The 20,311-nt window shown below is 37.8% G+C and overlaps 1 protein-coding gene across 4 annotated transcripts in view; it reads right to left on the bottom strand.

Moving 5' to 3' along the window:
* lama2 (laminin, alpha 2) overlaps positions 1–20,311 on the bottom strand; it is a 303,798-nt gene that overhangs the window by 132,847 nt on the left and 150,640 nt on the right. For all 4 annotated transcript variants that reach the window (XM_089118335.1, XM_089118333.1, XM_089118331.1 and 1 more), the window contains exons 17-18: positions 17,225–17,352; positions 15,374–15,460 (exon numbers count right to left, since the gene is read on the bottom strand). In XM_089118335.1, coding sequence (XP_088974461.1) covers positions 15,374–15,460; positions 17,225–17,352 — 215 coding nt within the window. The remainder of the gene's footprint in view (positions 1–15,373; positions 15,461–17,224; positions 17,353–20,311) is intronic.

Raw genomic sequence — 20,311 nt, 5'->3', positions numbered from 1 at the left:
TAAAATTCAAGATAATTGTTTTAGTGAAGTGTAATACAAAGGCAAAGGAAATCGGTATTAATCAACCTTTTACAAGCCGAGTTAAAAATACTTATTTTTTGTAAAGTTTACTTAATTCCACATTCCAAGTAAATTGAACTTAAAGATTTCCAATTAAAGCTACTGATTAATATGTCTAGGTTTTTACTTGGCAAATCTTTGTAAATTTACTAGCATTTTCTGAGTGAGATCGTTTAGCAAGGTTTTTTCAAGTAAATCCTACTCCAAATTTTTTACAGTGAAGGGCCAGATTTACTAAACAGGGCTCACAGTGAAGAACACAGATTGTGTTGGTCATTATGGAAATGATCCGGCTGCGTCTATAGCACATTTTTTGGCACTAAATAATGGAAGACGAGCGCAAACCTTAGTAAATCACCTTGCATGATTCATTTAAATACTCTCCTGAGAAACTCTTACAAATTTACATATGCAAATAAGGTCAGCCGCAAAAATAACCCTGTCCACGCCATAAAAAAAAATCAGAAACTGAATGAAAATAAGTCACTCTATTCATTCATATGGTGTAGTGTAAAATAATATGCACTATAATGCAACTAATAAAGCAATTTCACATCTGGAGATATTACCGAGATCATTTGATGTGTAACCTCATCACAGCCACTCCAAGAACAGATATCTTCCTTTTGAAAAAATCTAAATCTTAACATCTAAATCTAAAAATGTCTTTCTGAAGAAAAATATGGAACATTAAAAATTCAGTCTTTATGGTAATGGTAAATGGACTACATTTATGACACTTGGTGTGGTCAGGTGGAACCGGGGATCGAACCACCAACCTTTCGGTTTGTAGACAACCCACATGAACCACTGAGCCACTGCCGCCCCAGAGAAAACAGAGAAACCGTATCAGATTCTGCATATAACCATGGTTCCCTGAGAGGGGAACGAGACGCCGCGTCAGCTAATGCAACGGGTACGCACAGGTCAGTGTCTGAGGCACGGGTCCCAACTAGCCAATCATCACAGCGATGATGTCGCAGGGTGCTGTCCAAGGCACCTGTAAACAAGGAATCAATGTCTGAAGGAAGACGCGTTGGTACGCCCGAACCATGGCAAAGCAAACAGGCGTCTTGTTCCCTCTCTCAGGGAACCATGGTTACATGTGTAACCTGAGACGATCCCTTTCGAGGGAACTCAACTATTGTCTTATTGTTGTTGGGGACTGTTGATGTACATTGTTGGTGTATTTTTGATGTTTGTCTTCTAGGTCATTTCTGAATGAGAGTTGTACCAAGACAAATTCCTATCAAACTTGTTGACGTGGCAATAAATTATTGAAATGAAATGAACACCACTTCAGCTGACGCAATGGGGACGTCAGTACCAACACGCCATGCTGACCAGTGCCTGCAGGAGACTAAAAACAGTCTAGAATCTTAGACACAGATAAACACTAAACATTCAGCTGGCACACTGTTGCAATGGGAAGGAGAGTAACCTCTCTTAATATCCAGATACCTGGGGAAGGTGACAGAAGAGCGACTATCATAGACGATCATCTGTCAGCTCTACTTCTAAATATATTTGAGGGAGGGAGCCAACCCTTATCTTTATTCTCCTCTAATAACAACGCTCTGTAGCCCAACTGCCTCCCAAAGGAGAATTTATCTTGCTATAAAAAATAGGATACTGCCCTCAACTTGGGGGACGAGGATGCTCAACTAAAGCAAACACTGACCAACTGTTGATTTAATTAAATAAAGTCAGTCTGGTTAGTAATAAGTGAAGCTGGTAATGAGTCGTTTAATCCTCCTCTGCTGAGATCTTGAGATTCTTTTCTCTTCATCTGATTTAATGTAAGTCTGTGGCTGAAGTCAGTCGTAGTTCTCGTGTTTCTCTTTCCTTCAGTGATTATGCTTGTTAACAGCAGGTGTTCATCACTAATACTCAATCATCACTTAATTATCTCATTAACCTGAACACTTGATTGGTTTATGAGCTGTCTCGGGATAAAAGATAAGTACCACAAGGCTCTGTCTTAGGTCCTATTTAGTAGGGCTGGGTATTGAGACAAATTTCACAATTCGATTCGATTTCGATTCAATTCAATATCGATTGGTATTCGATTTTCGATTCAATATGCTGTAAACTATGGGAGTCTAGTTGTAGCCTATAGACTTCATTAGCCTAATGTGAAGGTAATAATGTTTTGTAGCTATACAAACACTTAAATTACACTTTCATTTATATTTATAATAAGAAGATTATATGAAATATAAACATTTAAATGGTGGCTGTCATAAAAACTTGCCAGATTTATTCAAATATGCATTAAATATTGAAGAACATTAAGATTATAATGCATATAATGCATTCCGTCCTTCGGATGAGACGTTAAACCGAGGTCCTGACTCTCTGTGGTCATAAAAAATCCCAGGATGTCTTTCGTAAGAGTAGGGGTGTAACCCCGGCATCCTGGCCAAATTTGCCCAGTGGCCTCTGTCCATCATGGCCTCCTAATCATCCCCATATACACCAATTGGCTTCATCACTGTCTCCTCTCCACCAGAAAGCTGGTGTGTGGTGAGCGTTCTGGCGCAATATGGCTGCCGTCGCATCATCCAGGTGGATGCTGCACATTGGTGGTGGTTGAGGAGATCCCCCCCTTCTATGTGAAGCACTTTGAGTGTCCAGAAAAGCGCTATATAAATGTAACGAATTAATTATTATTAATTCATATGTAATATGGTGTATATATTTAGCAAAATGCTCCTCTCTAGAGTTATTTTTTCTAGCTGACTAACGAGTTTATGTGGGTTTTCTGAGGTAAATATGACGATACATGACATTGATTACAAGCTGTTTAACTGACGTCTTTCCACGGTTGAAACGCTGATTGAGCGAATCAATGTGACATGATACGGATTTCGATAAGTTGTACTCTATCTTTAACTCACTTTCAGATGCTCATTCATGTTTATTTGGCGCTGTGACTGGTATTATTAAGCCGGAAGAGAGATCAGCGCTGCTGCTTCTCCAGAGCGATCTCACGCCACAGCGCCAAAACGCTATTTATGCTTTTGAATTTCTAAAGAAAATGGACGTAATTTGAAAATTGAGACTTTGTTTATATCAATAGTAACAAAAGACAAAGATTATTGCGATTTTTTTGGATGCGCGCAGCCGCGATACATGTTTTATTCATTCAAATGAAACAGGATGACTAATCGATTCTTGAGATTTAAGAATCGATATCGGTTCGTAAAAATGAGAATCGATTAATATCGAGAAATCGATATTTATTACCCAGCCCTACTATTTAGTAGACCAACCAACTAGGCCACATCTAGATCTATCGCTCCATCGCTCTATCTATCACTCTATCTATCACTCTATCTATCTATCTATCTATCTATCTATCTATCTATCTATCTATCTATCTATCTATCTATCTATCCATCTATCTATCTATCTATCTATCTATCTATCTATCTATCTATCTATCTATCTATCTATCTATCTATCTATCTATCTATCTAAAATGAGGGTTTTAATTAGAGTAATATGGCAGAACAACAATAATGACCCTTTGATAAATTTGGACAAGTCATTGGGCATAAATATTAGTTAGTAAATGGGCTCTATGCACGTCGGTATTTCCGGTGAAGGATTAAGGGCGCTCGATAACTTCCGCCGATCGTAGAGTCCAATGCAATACCGAGAATTTATATTGAATTTTATACTCCATGGTTATACAAAAGAAACGTTAGTCATAAAAACAGATAAAACAGACACCCCTCGTTGTGTTCATGCTCCTTTTTTTTTTTTTAATTATATTAAATACACATAACTATATATAAAATTACATCTAAATGTATGAACGTTTCGTTTCAAAGACGGGAGGACAGTAAATTTTGAAGACTCTGCCATAATCCCGTTTTCCTCGGTTCTCCTCCGCTTAAATCTCCACAACCGGAAATGGACGAGCATCCTTACGTCAAATGCGGAACTTGTGCGTGCATATAGCCCATTATGCCAATATTTGGTTAAATGTAAAAGCCCCCACCTAGTGTTCAAAAAAATAAAAATAAATAAAATAATCCCCATGCCCCTAAAACAGCCAGACTGTCACCGCTGCACTGTTTCGGTCCCCTTTATAGGGTAAGTGTAAGTGACTATTGAAGGCTGGCTCTTCTTGTCTGTCTGGTGCCAGCTCATCATTTCTCCTGTCATTAGCTCTGCTGTGAGAGAGCCATCTTAAGCACTGATGACTCGGGCCAGGTGTCTTTAACCCAGGCCATATATATATGGCCAAGTTCCAGTCTGTCTGCACACCAGGGAACAATTACTAAAAAAAACAAAAAACCTGGGACTGCTCCAAACTTATTTCCTTCCTCTCTTCACCCTTCACCCTCAGCCTGCTCTCTCTGGCTCGCTGTTTCAGGTGTCGATGGGCACGCAGGGCCTAAACATAAGCACTCTATTTCAGAGCAGAACCAGGCGCCATGGAGGGACTGAGCTGAATTAGGTCAGTGAAAAAAGGTTTTTTCTGTCGTGGGTCATTGATTCTTAAACCGAACAGTCTCTCCTTAAATCATTAAGCCCATTACTGTTTCTACACAGCACACTCCACAATAAACACATATAGAGTATGAATGAAGCAGGGGGGGGCGGGATGATAAATATTAGACCTGTTTAGACCACAGAGCTTGCACAACTGCAGCGTAACTGCTCTGAGCTATTTATATTTACATGGACACCAGAAAGTGACGTATTGCTGGAAAACAGCTAATGGCTGTTTTGTTCTCGTTTACATGCAGCCCGTACTTATGACGACATGTGAGTTCAAATCAGCATCAGTTGTCCTTTGGTTTTTTATGTTTTTAATTAATTTATGAAGCCACTGCAAATTTTATCATTACATATTACATTTGTATATTATAATGTCATCATATTCTGAGCAGGCAATTAGTTTACTTCACTGTAAATAGAAAAGTCTAGCAATATCACTGCTAAATACCTTGAAGTATTGTGTGTATTCCGCAATTTTCTCAGTGACAAGCCCCCGACTCGTTCAGATCGGCGCTTAAAGAAAATCCCAAGCTCCCCACTCGTATTGCTGATGTGCGTTCAACTCGTAAAGATCTCCCCATTGGTATTTACGGCATTGTGGTGGCGTTCACGTTCGCTCAACTCGTGAATATGATCTTTACGATGACATAAACGCACCATTACTCAGGCACCACTCCTTCAAAATAAAAGTATGAGAACATTTTTTGCAGCAATGTTGAGCTTTTAATTTGAAAAGTTCTGAACGAGATTCAAAAGAGTCTGTGGATCGCTTCGTGACTGGCTTTGCATTCACAAAACGAGGTGGATAAACACATAGTTGTCTTTCCATTCTTCTTAGTTTGCTCTATTTTCGCTGTCAGCTTTCCTCTTTAGGCTCTTTAATAGTGACATATTCTCTCACTAGCCACTTAAATGTTAGCATCGCTCTGCACACGACGTGTAACTTACGTTCAGCATGCAAACAATACAGTTTACGTGAGGATGCCAAGGAATAATTCTCAGTGTAAAAGAGATTTATATTAGTGCCGTCAAACGATTAAAATATTTAATCGCGATTAATCGCATTAATGTCATAGTTAACTCGCGATTCATCGCACATTTTTATCTATTCTAAATGTCTTTCGATTTCTTTTTGTTACATTATTTTTTTCTCATTTTAATGCTCTCATCAACATGGAAAAGTGGATTGGCTTGTTTAGTGGCTTGTTTTTTTATTATTATTATTGAAAATAACATTGGAATAGTGCTCAATTTCACACTAACATATATAAATAATCTCTCACACAATGTAACACTGTCTATCAATAAAAGGGTGAAAGAAATACTGACGAGGTCCTGATATTGACGAGGGGGCGGAGAATTCGCATCATCTGTGTGTGTGTGTGTGTGTGTTTGCTTGGCCATCATCAAGTGGTGTTTCGGACTGGACGTGCTGCGATGATGATAGCTCAGTTCACAACGACAAAACACACAGATCGCTTGGTCTTGTCAATGGGACAATTTGGCAACTTTTTAAAAGTAAACTTTCCATTCAGAATGTTAGGGCATCCATTTCGGCGTCTCGCGCTCGTCATCCACTCAAAACGTAACGTTATTTGGCCAGCTCGCAAGCCGAAACGAGTGTGTGCGGCACAAAACGTCCTCGCGCTGCGCTCTGAAACCCATTCATTTCAATGGCTTGCACCGCGCGAGGACGTTTTGTTGCTTTTTCGACCAAGCGGATCTAGACCGGAAACAAAACAACAGGCACACCGCAAACACACGTTTGGGCTTGCGAGCCAGCTTTGAGTGGATGACGAGCGCAAGACGCTAAAATGGATTGGACGCATGCCGCGTCCTGTTGCAAAAGCATGTGAAAAAAATACAAAGTTTGCTTGGACAAAAAAGACCGTTAATCGCGCGATAAAAAAAATTAACGCCGTTAAAATGGGTTTGCGTTAACGCTGTTAATAACGCGTTAAACTGACAGCCCTAATTTATATATACATATATATAACGAAAAACGAACGAAAAAGAAACAGGCTATGCAATCCGTAAGAAATATGCATTTCTCTATAGGCACGCTCATTTGCGGTCACTATTGCAGCCTACACTGACACAGAAAACACTAGTTTATTAATAAACAATTAAAATGTGTCCTTGCTATATTTGAAACATTCATAAACATTACTTTTGCTGGTTCTTTGTGACAGCTGTTATGTCGTTATTGGCAGCGCCACCCTCTGGTTACATTAATGCGTCACCACCGCATCAGCGCTGAAAACATGGGGATTTATTTAGACAAAAATCACAGCACAACCTATTGGATATTCTATAATTAAATCAACTGATCGCATATTCTACAATCTTGACTCATCAGTACTGCTTTATTAATTTATCCAGTGCAAAACCCGGACACTGCCACACACGTGGCTTTTTGTTGATGACGGTCCAACTACAGGTTAACCTCTTAACTGTCACCCCCCCTTTTTTGAATAGACATGGAAATGCTCATTTCAATCTTAAATGGTTGTAATTCAAGAATGCTTTGGAATATAGACTTAAGATTGGTCTCGTTTTAAAGAAGACATTTGGCAGATTTTTCTCGAAGTGAAATAAATTAGGAAAGTGAAACAGAAAAAAAGTTATAGAAGTTTGAGTTTATAGAAATGTACAATGTAAAAAAAATTAATTATTCATATTTTATGTAAAATATATATTTTCAAAACCTGGGCTACTCTAAAACTGCAGAAAAATCAAAGGCAAAAATCTGAACAAGTTGTGTTTCAAATTTTAGGTTGATATCTCAAAAAATGAGCTTTCAGTGAGATTTTGTTTGGGCGCAGTACCGAACGCTTCCACTAGGGCACAACCAGACTCCATTACTGCCCATATAAGGGCGTCTCCATTTCCATTCGTGTTTTGAGTGATATGAACCATTATTTTCACAAATTTCACACAATTTATGAAGTAGAAATCCTATTCAGAAGTAGTATGGGTAGTTTGGCAGATTTTGATATGAATTCAACCTCTAGGAATCACATACAAAGCACACGCATGCGCGTTATAGCTTATTGCCATAACACAAATGGTGAATCTATTTTTTTTTCCGTAATATTTAAAACATTTTCAGACCTTTTTTTCTAAAATAATTGAATGGATGCTATCTTTTGAACTCTTGGCATGAAATCAAACTGAGGTTTCTAACTTTTTTTCATGATTTTTCATGTTCATTGCTCTTTCAAAATAAAGGTCTGAACACGCTTTATGAGTATGAAAATATTATTCTTGCAAATTGATAAATTACGGCTCGTGTGTAAATTATTTTGAAAATCAGTCACCAAATATGGAAACTAGAGATTGTAAGCTTTCAAATGATATATAGTTTGTCAATATTACTTAAGGTCTTTTCTAAGATATTATTGTTTTAAAATATATAATGGCAAGTGTCCCACCTCTGGTTAACACAGAGTAACAGCTCACTGCCAGTAACAAAACACACTGTCACAATTCTAGTTGCATTTATCATCAATTCATTTCTTAAATTATCTATGTTCGTATATACATCTATTGGTGATTTTTTTTTGGGGCCCAATGCCAAACCTTTGCCCTACATAGTGTAGTAAGTGATTTCTGTTTTTATACATTGGGGATGCAGTCCTATAGACAATTGGCATAAATGGTAAAATGGTTAGCAGGAGTGAACTAACGAGTATCACCTTGAAGTCTAATTTACATGACTAGGACCACATTTATAGTAATCAATCTAGACAGAACCCAATGCACACAGACAAAAAAGATTGGCTTATAAACTACAGGTAATAAACTACAAACATGAATGGAATCTAACGGACTCTGTTGTTAATGCATGTGGAATTTAGATCAGCAATTTATTTCACCAGTCTTTGAAAGACGCCTCTTAAGAAAAGAGAGAAATATTTCAATATTGAAGGAAGCAGCAATTGTGGTAATTGTTGCTCATCTTTAATCTGTGTACTCTAATAAAACAAGCTTTACAGGCTTTGGTAGCACTCAGTGCGGCTCTACAGATATTGGATAGAGTTCATTTGATTTGCTTAGATGAAAATGATGTCTGTCTCATATTCTGCAAAGGTTTCCTTTCGAAGAGAGCCGCTGTTCACCGCTGGCCAAGGATGTAAGCACACATTAAGGATTTGTTTGGGGACTAAATGTAATAATTCAAGATTCAACCAGTGAAAATCACATATTTGTAGACTGCTAATCTGAACACCAGAACTGATGTTTCCTCTTCAATTTGTACGGTGGTTACGGCCCTGTTGAAAGATGTAGAGTACTTAAGTTTCTTCAAATATCACCCTTATCTCAGACGTTTCTCGACTAAAAAAAGGCACAAATGAGACAGTAGCCATCTTTCCATCCACTTGTCAATCGAATTACCTGAAGTTCGGTAAAAAAACACATGCGAATAAATCTGGTGAAAGTGTGTTTCCATCCAACGGCTTTAAAGCGAATAAAAACCTGTACGTAATGACGTCACATGCTGTTTTGCGATCAAATTGGTATCAAATCATTTTAAAGGATTAGTTCACTTTTGAAAAAACTTTTGCTGATAATTTACTCACCCCCATGTCACCCAAGATGTCCATGTCTTTCTTTCCTCAGTCGAAAAGAAATTAAGGTTTTTGATGAAAACATTCCAGGATTTTTCTCCATATAATGGACTTCAATGGGAACCAGGTCCAACCGAGGTCCAAACGACAGTTAATAACAGTTTCAGATGCAGCTTCAAATGTCTTTAAACGACACCAGACGATGAATAAGGGTCTTATCATGCGAAACGATCGGTTATTTCAAAGCTTATTCCAAAAATTTAACTTTTCTAAGGACAAATGCTAGCCTTGCTCCATTCTGTGAGGCGCGTTTGTAACGTCACGTAATACGTAATTACGTTCAAAAGGTCACGGGCGACGTAGCCGGAAGTACAGAATCAAAATCGTCCGACATCGTTGTTTTTCCTTTTAATTCCTTTTTTGTAAACGGCGTTTGAGTTAGTTTTCACGTTCAACCTATGCGTTCAACTTGTAAACACTCTGACTCTGTACTTCCGGCTACGTCGCCCGTGACCTTTTGAACGTAATTACGTAATACGTGACGTTGCAAACGCGCCTCACAGAATGGAGAAAGGCTAGCATTTGTCCTTAGAAAAGTTACATTTCTGGAATAAGCTTTGAAATAATCGATCGTTCGCATGATAAGACCCTTATTCATCGTCTGGTGTCGTTTAAAGACATTTGAAGCTGCATCTGAAACTGTTATTAACACTATCGTTTGGACCTTGAACCGTCCGGTTCCCATTGAAGTCCATTATATGGAGAAAAATCCTGGAATGTTTTCATCAAAAACCTTAATTTCTTTTCGACTGAGGAAAGAAAGACATGGACATCTTGGATGACATGGGGGTGAGTAAATTATCAGCAAAAGTTTTTTCAAAAGTGAACTAATCCTTTAAGGTGTTTCCATTCATTTTTCGCACTGAATCGAACAACATTCAAGCAAACCTTTGCTAGACAAAACGGATCGCTCCATCTACCAACAAATTCACAAGTTGAAGCCTAACAATGCTTATGTGCCAGCTGATGGCGACATATGTATGGGATCATTTATGCGAGGCGGTCGTTGAACGGGTTGTATTCGCTCTAACAACCGCTTCGCTATATATGATCCTGCTTATTACGTATAAATCAACCAAATAAATCAATAATTTAATCACTTAATTCGGATAAAAACATGTCGATGGAAACATTGGCTCAAGTAGATCGTAGAAACCAATGGCACCAAATGTACTTAGGCATTCAATGCATTTTGCGTCCTGAGATCTCTACAATGAGTGCATCCTTGAGATCTCCTTTGAAACGCCATTGGGACGTGAGAAGCGACAGTCTCTAACTGCTCTCCAGTTGATCTCACTTCCCTGTCGGACGGCCCAGACACGATACGTTTTCAGGAACGCATTTAAGAGCGACGTGCACCGCCTGACTGAGTTTGTGTGATGTCCTTCACATCTCTTTCAGCGAGGGTCTCCGGAGACAGACTGGGTTTGAGCTCCGTCTGATCTCCGCTGATGGATCGGTCCCATCTCGCCCCATTAATGTGCGTTTGTCCCTGGCTCTTCCCAGAACGAGAAACCTTTCCATTAACTCTCGAACTTTCTCTCCAGAACACACGTCCAGCTCCCTGGTTTCTGTTCCCTCCACCTCGTTTTCTGCTAATGGCTCAGCGCGGCTCAGAGCTTTGGTGCCAGCTAGCGTGTACCAGCACTGGCACTGCACCAGTCCCTCTCCATCTGTTTCAGGGTCACAGAAGAGCCGAGACCTTTCTCCCACCTAGACGCCGTTCTCCACAACACCACTGTGATTTAGTCCGCATACAGAGCCAACGCAAACCTACCCACAATGCAGCATATGCTAATGCTAACCCATCAGCATACCAATCTGCAGAGTGCGGGAAAGAACGATGCCCACTGGGGGAACGTGAAGACTTGAGAAAGAGAAATAAACAGAGCGACTGATGGAATATTGCGCATGATAGATGAGCTGAGTGGTTTCTGATGCTAATGAAATTAAGACGTGCCACCACCAGTGCCAGAGCCGAGAGCTGCTTTGTGCTCGACTGCGTTCGCACTGACCACAGAGGATTAAGCCATTTGCTCCAACTTATGCCAGATTTTGATTTCATATCACACTGGAACAGAGATCCCTTTGGCCTAGAGATTAAGATTTGTTTGCGTATCTACTCGAACAGATTACAGACTCTGTAAGTCGCTGTTGTTCAGCACAACACACACACAGGTTAAATGAGAATGGGAACACTGCAGGGGTGTGTGGCCTATACAAGCAACCCAAGCAATTCGAGGATTTGCACCTATAAATTCACTTGTTTGGGGTGTACCATAAACCTTGCATGATAACTGACGTTACGGAAGGTTTGATATGGGGTTTCCAACTAATTTTGCGATCCAAAATCACACCCAAAAAATGTGTATACATGCACTCTTTGTATTTTAACTGGGGCTGTGCAAAAATGAATTGCGATTAATCGCATCCAAAATAAAAGTCTGTGTTTACATAATATATTTGTGTGTGCTGTATGTAATTATTTTGTATATATAAATACCTATGCATGCATGTATATATTTAAGAATTATTTGCGCTTAAATTCTGTATATATATATATAAATGTATAATCTATATTATATAAATATAAATATTTTATATATGAATAACACATTTTCTTAAATTTCCACACGCATGTGTGTGTATTTATATATACAAAATAATTATATACAGCACACACAAATATATTATGTAAACACAGACTTTTATTTTGGATGCGATTAATCGCAATTAATTTTTGCACAGCCCTAATTTTAACATTAATCAATACCTTTAGTGGGTGTACATTTTAAGGTTACTAAAAAGCATGAATTTGGTTTTATCAACATTTATCGATAGTTTAAGTCAAACCATATTTTTAACTTTTTTATTTCCGACCACCTCCAAAAGGTGCTTAAGATTTTCCCCAATACAAATACAAAAATAACTCATTTTAAGAGGTTGGTCACCCTACGTACACTGAAAAAAAAATATATTCTTTATCTAATCAATAAAATTGTGGCAACATATTACAAGCAATATTATCAATTAAATTGTACAAATTAGAATTAATTAGAATATTAATTTGATTAACTATTACTCAATTCTAATTTGTTCAATTTAATAAATAATATTGCTTGTAATCTGTTGCCACAATTTTATTGATTAGATAAAGCATATTCGTTTTTACAGTGTATGTCATTTATGTACAAAATGAATCATTTTGGACCCAGTATTGACCCCTGTGGTACTCCACAGGTGATGTCCACGTAATCAGATCTGCACTCCCCTATCTGAACAAATTGAAGTCTTATGTAACTTTTCATCCAGTCTAATACAACTCCATCCTTTTCCAATTTAGTAATGAACAATCTATGATCAATTGTGTCAAAGGCTTTTTTTTTTTTAAATCAATAAATACTCCCACTTTGTTTCTTATCTATAGCACTGGTAATGTTTTCAATTAACTCCATTATTGCCATTGATGTAGACCTGTTGGGTCTGAATCCATACTGACTGTCAACTAATAATTCACAACTGTTTTGGCGCCTACAACTGTTGTATATCGTCATCACTGCCCCGCGTTCTCACTGGCCTACGGGGAGTTCATGCGCCCAAGAGGAAAAATCACAGTCAATTTTCACAGTATTTAATTTTCTTTTAACAAAAACTTAGTTTTAAAGAAAGACCTACTGTAACTGTCATCCACAAATCTTCTCCCTTGGCCTTGTTGGAGAGTAAAGTGTCTATCATATGTGCTTACAGAATCTAGTAGTTGGCCATACAGGTACTTTTTGCCTACTGATTTATGAATACTACACATTTGGATCACATACAGTTTGTCACCTACTTTATAGTATGGAAATAGTCATTTTCGGACGCCGGGGTAGGCTTTTACATGCACACAGTAAGCTGCATTGGTGTTGCATTGCATTTTCAGGGGACATCCTAACTCAAATGATTTCAGAAGTGATTTTGACATAAGCATAACGCTTAAGCATTAGAGCATTAGAGCATGACGTTAGCCAATCCAAGGTCAAGAGTTCGATTCCCCGGGAATGCATGAAGTGATCAAATGAATATGCTGAATCAATGTCGCTTTGGATAAAAGCAATCTGCCAAATGCATAACTGTCTGTGTCATAGTGCTCAGATGATGTTGATTTCAAGAGTTTACGATTGTGTAGCTAAAAATGTGATACTCTAACAAGCATAAAAGTTACATTTAAATATTTTAATTATACTCATTAGATTGTTTCAGTAACACTTTACTTGACGGGGTGCGCATAAGTCTGACATGAAGGAGGTTTATGCATGTTTGTGACAACTGTTATTAAGTGTCATTCGCTCAGTTATGACATTTGTAATGCAAATACAACATTGTTTGAGATGTCTTTGTTATGACACCTTGACATAAACCAATACATAACCTGTCAGTGTCTTTGTCATGACAACTTGACATTACTGAGACAACACAACCTGTCATAAACATGACATAGCAGATTCATTATCAAACTTAAGAAACCACTTTATCATCATTGGTCTGATTCTGTAGCCAATGAAATTGGTTGGTTTTGACATTGGCTGTCATATTCATGACACAGTTATAATGCCTCATGACAGCCAATGTCAAAACCAACCACATGACAGTTTAATGTAATGTTAACCCATAAAGCTAAGTATTTTCTTGAGTTTGATCATTAATCTGCTATGTCATGTTTATGACAGGTTCTTTTGTCTTAGTAATGTCAATTTGTCATGAGAAAGACACTGACAGGTTATATGTGTTGGTTTATGTCAAGGTGTCATAACAAAGACATTACATTTGCATTATAACTGAGCGAATGACACTTAATGACAGTTGTCATAAACATGCATAAAACCTGAATGATTATGAAGGTGTCATGTTAGTCTTATGCACACCCCTTCAAGTAAAGTGTTACCCTAAAGTGTTTCTAATCACCATTTCTTATGTTGTCTACATTTTGGCAATGAAAGTCAGGAGCACAATTACACAAACTTCAGATTTTAACCCAGTTTAGGACTTTCCCAGTACGACATTACATTTCACATGGAAAATGATCTCTCTTAAAGATGTGGAGATTTCTTAAATGTATTTATTTAGTTTAATTGTAAAACCATTTCAGGATTATAGATGTAAAATAGCTCTGTAAAAGTGATACCGTGAAGCCATAATAACAGTAAAACAACAATTATGGGACACCACGGGATCATGTCAAACCATCAATTATTTCAAACAATTAATCATGATGAAAATGACAATCTTTAGTAATTAAAGTTAGAAACAATTAGTAGGCTAGAGTGGGGTAAGATGTGCTAGTGGGTGAGCTGTATTGCATCCTTAATTTAGTATATTTATGTGCATGATTTGTGCCATGTGACCAGAAAGAGCACATCATAACAGGTAAAATAGAGTTTTATTTCCAAAAAACATATATAACAATATAACAATTAATTCAAATTCAAATTTATTTATAAAGCACTGAATAAAACAACAGAGTTGACCATAGTGCTGTACAATTATACTTTATATGTAGTAAAGGTTCAAATACTGTAGTATACTTGCAAGTGTACTATTTCAATACTAAATTGGCCCACTTTTTAGTGTATTAAGATTAAGACTTTAATAGGAACATAGTAGTATACGTAATTAACATGCTAAAATAATATATTGAAAATAAACTATAAGTATGTTCACTTAAAGAAACCATGCAAGTATGCTTTCAGTAAACTAGTAGATTGGAAGTTTTACTTCAAAGTATATGTTCATAAACTAAAAAAGTATTTAACTAGTAAACTGTCCGTATACCCTCCTTGACATATAGTAAAAATGAAAAACATAGTTGTAACCAATTGCGTATTCAATTTTTTCTATTATCTATTTTACTATATTAATTTTACTATTATCACACTACTTCAATACACTAAAAAGTGGGCCAATTTAGTATTGAAATAGTACACTTACAAGTATACTACAGTCCTAGTGCATTGATATTTGAACCTTTACTACATATAAAGTATAATTAGGCAATTTTTAGGAAGGGTAACCAGTGTCTTGTTTCTCTCTGAATAGAAGACAAACTTGAGTGAAATGTGGCACAACTTACCCCCACTTAGTTTTGTGCTAAAATGCAAGAGTCTGGATGTAAAACCTCGTAGTCTTACCTGTCACAGCGCGCTCCGGCGTAACCCGGCCGGCACTGATCGCAGATCACCTCACCCCCGCCGTCGACGTGGCACGTGGGACTGAAACTACGGTGTTTTTGAGCCAACAAGGGGACAAAGACAAAAACAAAAGAGCAGCGAATCAAAAACATCATAAGCACTCGCTCTGGTTCTAGCAGGTGAGCAAACCCTTAGCAGCGAGGTGAGCGTCAGGCTCTGCCATTAGCTCTAGCAGAATGACTGCATGGCTATTTCAGACGACACAGTACCCTGGCTGACGGGCATGCTGGGAATGCTGAGGGCAGGAGGAGAGCCACGCTTTCTTTAGCCCACTAGATGTGGAATGTTCAGCTGTTGCATTCTGGGACACGCCAACTCTTTCTGGATTAGCCACTAGCATGCTACAGCCAATATTAGCCTAGTGCGGAAATCTCGAGCCAGCTACAGAGTAGCTCCTTATAGATGCCATCATGCTAAAAATAAGATGCTCTCAACTGGTTTTGGTAACACTTTAGTTTAGGGTCCAGTTATCTCTATTAACTAGTTAAGCATGCATATTACTAGGATATATGCTGTTTATTAGTACCTATTAAAGCCTTATTCTGAATGATCATATTCTACATCCCTTAATCCACCCAATAAGCTTAACAACTACCTTACTAACTATTAGAGCCCGACCGATAAAGGATTTTGAAGGCCGATACCGATACAAATATTTTTGGGTTTTAAAATCCGATATATCGGCCGATTTATTTATTTTTGTATTAAATATTGTTGGATTTCACACACGTGTAAAAGAAAAGCTAACTTTTCTGCACAAGATACGTTTGATACTTTTTCTCTATGTCTAAATGTTCAATCCTCGCAAGTATAACTTGATTGTAACTAGAGATATGCTAGTTATAAATACAGTAATCATTACTTTATTTAGGCAGAAAAAGTTCATTGTGGTTTCCAAGCTCATTCATGTTAACGTTATCGGTCTTCCACTGATGATAGTAGCATTAGCTAGCTTTGTGGTTAGCTAGTCTATGATGAGCAATAGATAACGTCATACTGCAAATTGTAAAACATACATTTTCAATATAACAGGCCGAGGAGAGATGATTAAAATGTGTTTCATCCGTTTTTATTTTATTTTTTAAATATTCATTTATCGGCCATTATGACTGCCGATACCGACATTTTGGAAAATGCCTAATATCGGCTGGCCAATATATCGTTCTGGCTCTACTACTTCTATTAAATGTTATTAAAGGGGTAGTGAACTGGCTTTTAAAATTTTATTATATTATTGTCTGAGGTCAACTTATGACGTTCGCTTGGTTTTTGCATTCAAAAACATCCAAATTAATAAGTAATAGGCTATTTTGAGTCCAGCTCAGTTTTTATGGGCGTCTCGTTCATTGTTTGCTGTAAGCTAGTCGTCCTCTGAACCCCTCCACCTCCCCAGCTCCACCTGCCTGGATCTGCTGTGTGTCTATTTAGCAGAAGTAAGTCCATACTAGACACTAGATCTGCATCAGTGTAGAGGATCTGGTCAATAACATATTAAAAGTCTATTGAGAGTATATTTTTCGGCAGGCCAACAGAAGCACGGCTGTCTTCAAACCCATTTAGTGTAAGTTTGTGCATTTAACTTCTATGGTATCAACCTAACTGAGATAGTTATATGCAGTGATTACGTGTTTATAGCTAACCACTGTTACGCGACAGCTTAACTACTTACTTAACTACGTTAGGTAAGTTAGGTTGAAGCAGTTTCCCCAACACTGGTCACTATAGTCAGAGAAGCGATTACCTATGATGGTGAGTGTTAAAATGGTGTAGAATGATGTCATGCTGACATACTTGTTTGAAGGGCTCAGAAGAGGACATGCACACGGCCGACAGTCGTCCGCTGTTCCCCTGCTGGCGTCTCCGTAATAACCAGGAGCACAGCGCTCACAGTTCGGCCCTATGGTGTGATCCCTACAGCCCTACGATACACACAAACACAGTCATTTACACACAAGCTATGGTATGGAGGTATGGATGTATGTTAGCATTTACACACAAAACATCAGCAGATTCTGTCAGAGCCACCTTAAACTTCACTTACTATTAGAGGAGTAGTTCACTTTTGAAAAAAGACTTTTGCTGATAATTTACTCACCCCCATGTCATCCAAGATGTCCATGTCTTTCTTTCCTCAGTCGAAAAGAAATTAAGGTTTTTGATGAAAACATTCCAGGATTTTCCTCCATATAATGGACTTCAATGGGAACCGGACGGTTCAAGGTCCAAACGACAGTTAATAACAGTTTCAGATGCAGCTTCAAATGTCTTTAAACGACACCAGACGATGAATAAGGGTCTTATCATGCGAAACGATCGGTTATTTCAAAGCTTATTCCAAAAATGTAACTTTTCTAAGGACAAATGCTAGCCTTGCTCCATTCTGTGAGGCGCGTTTGTAACGTCACGTAATACGTAATTACGTTCAAAAGGTCACGGGCGACGTAGCCGGAAGTACAGAGTCAGTGTTTACAAGTTGAACGCATAGGTTGAACGTGAAAACTAACTCAAACGCCGTTTACAAAAAAGGAATTAAAAGGAAAAACAACGATGTCGGACGATTTTGATTCTGTTCTTCCGGCTACGTCGCCCGTGACCTTTTGAACGTAATTACGTATTACGTGACGTTACAAACGCGCCTCACAGAATAGAGCAAGGCTAGCATTTGTCCTTAGAAAAGTTACATTTTTGGAATAAGTTTTGAAATAACCGATCGTTTCGCATTATAAGACCCTTATTCATCGTCTGGTGTCGTTTAAAGACATTTGAAGCTGCATCTGAAACTGGTATTAACTGTCTTTTGGCCCTTGAACCATCCGGTTCCCATTGAAGTCCATTATATGGAGAAAAATCCTGGAATGTTTTCATCAAAAACCTTAATTTCTTTTCGACTGAGGAAAGAAAGACATGGACATCTTGGATGACATGGGGGTGAGTAAATTATCAGCAAAAGCTTTTTTAAAAGTGAACTAATCCTTTAACACAGCAAACTTTAAAAAGTAAGATTCCTTGTCAGGGACACACACTTTTCATCAGTCTTTCAGAGGCACATAGTGTCAGGCTAATGGATCAGAGGGACGGCGGGCATATTTCATCTTTGAGACATTTCATTTGTAGAGAGAGTTGACGAGCGTTAACTTCCTTGAGGGCGGTGCTCTGTTGAAGTTTGAAACTATTGGATTTGCCATAACCAATCACTGACGTTTGCTCGTGACGTATGACGACTCAAACTAGCGCACGACATCAGCGCCCTCGTTCTAAGCCACACCCTCTGTTCGCTGATTGGACCGGTAAAAAATTGACTGGAGAAAACGAAAGAGTACACCACAATCCCAGACGTAGTTGTTTCCTCATGAAAGACGTAGAGTAGCGCTTACACTACTACAAGACCTGCCGAAGAGAGAATGACACAGAAGAAGGGGCAGTGACTGTGTTCCCCATAGCCTGCTTTGTTAGAATAAACTCAAGTTAAACTACTTTTAAACATCACAAACTGTCTGAATGTGTCCAACAATTAAAATCATAAAAACATAATAATGTTGACATAATGGGCCCTATTATAAACCCAGCGCAATGTGGCGTGTTGTGCTAGTTTCAGCCTGACGCAGTTTTCATTTTCACGTCCAGCGCAACGCTGTTTAACCCTCCGATGGTCTTCCTTTATGAGTCACGTCCTGGGCCTTCCTGGTCAGAAGTGACCGGAGGCCTAAAAATGAAACTTCTTCCATCCCAGTAAAATCAGTGCAATTTATTTTTGTTCTATAATGTTTATTCTTTTTAATTTAGTATTTTGAGACAATTTAATTGAATTTATTAATATTTCTGCAATATTTATGGTCTATTTTTTCAATGGAAATATATATATATTTTTTCTATATATATATATATATATATATATATTTTTTTTTTATATTAATGCAGTATTTTAGTTTAATATAGAGTCTAGGCCTTCAGAAAAAAATATTTTTTGAAGAAAATTAGCACCATCTGAATACAGTATAGAGAAAAAGCGTAGAATCATGATGTAACCACTAGATGATATGTACAGCTCTCTATGGAGAGGCATGTGGATTCCCCAGATGTTTATGAACACATTTTTTTTTTTTTGGTGGATTTGAATATATAATTGAAACAATCTCAAAAACTATTTCTTATTAAAAAAATTAAATAAAAAATGGGGAATTTTTGTGTTTTTGTCAATTTCCCATTCATTTCCTATGGGGGTCATTTTTGACCAAAGACCAAAATCGTCAGTAATTTTTTTACGACCACTTAGCATGCTCGGATCATGAACTCAATTTTTTTGTGTGTTCACATACCCAATGCCAGAAATGTCACCAAGTTTCGTAACATTGCGATGAAGCTGTGATTTTTAAAAATTCAAAACAGATTTTTTGTAGTCTGAATTTATTGGTGCGTATGTGTATAAAAGTGTGTTTGTTTTCAGAGAATTCTGAGAAGACCACGAGTGTGACTATTTTTTTTTTTATGACCACTTAGCAATTTTTTTTTTTTTTGAATTCACATACCAAATGCCAAAAAAGTCATCAAGTATCATAACCTTCCGATGAAGCTGTGATTTTTAATAATTCAAAACAGAAAATTATTCAGTCAGAAGTGACCGAGGACCATCAGAGGGTTAAATAGCAAATGCGTTTGCGCCCATTTGTGGTCTGCTGGTGTGAACACGAGGTGTATTTTGAGGAACTGAAATAGACTGAGCCATTGACCAACAAAACCTTATAGCGCAAGTCAATAGCGTAAGTTTTGTTTTATTATTTAATGAGCATGTAAGTAATGTGCGCCTACAGGTGGGTCCGCAACGCATGTCCACTCCCCTTATTACACACACATGAACGCGCAGCACACACACTAGCCAAA

The sequence above is a fragment of the Pimephales promelas genome, chromosome 13 (genome assembly GCF_988280905.1).
Source record: "Pimephales promelas chromosome 13, fPimPro1.hap1.1, whole genome shotgun sequence".
NCBI classification, from domain to species: Eukaryota; Metazoa; Chordata; class Actinopteri; order Cypriniformes; family Leuciscidae; genus Pimephales; species Pimephales promelas.
This window is presented reverse-complemented; position numbering and strand designations above follow the sequence as displayed.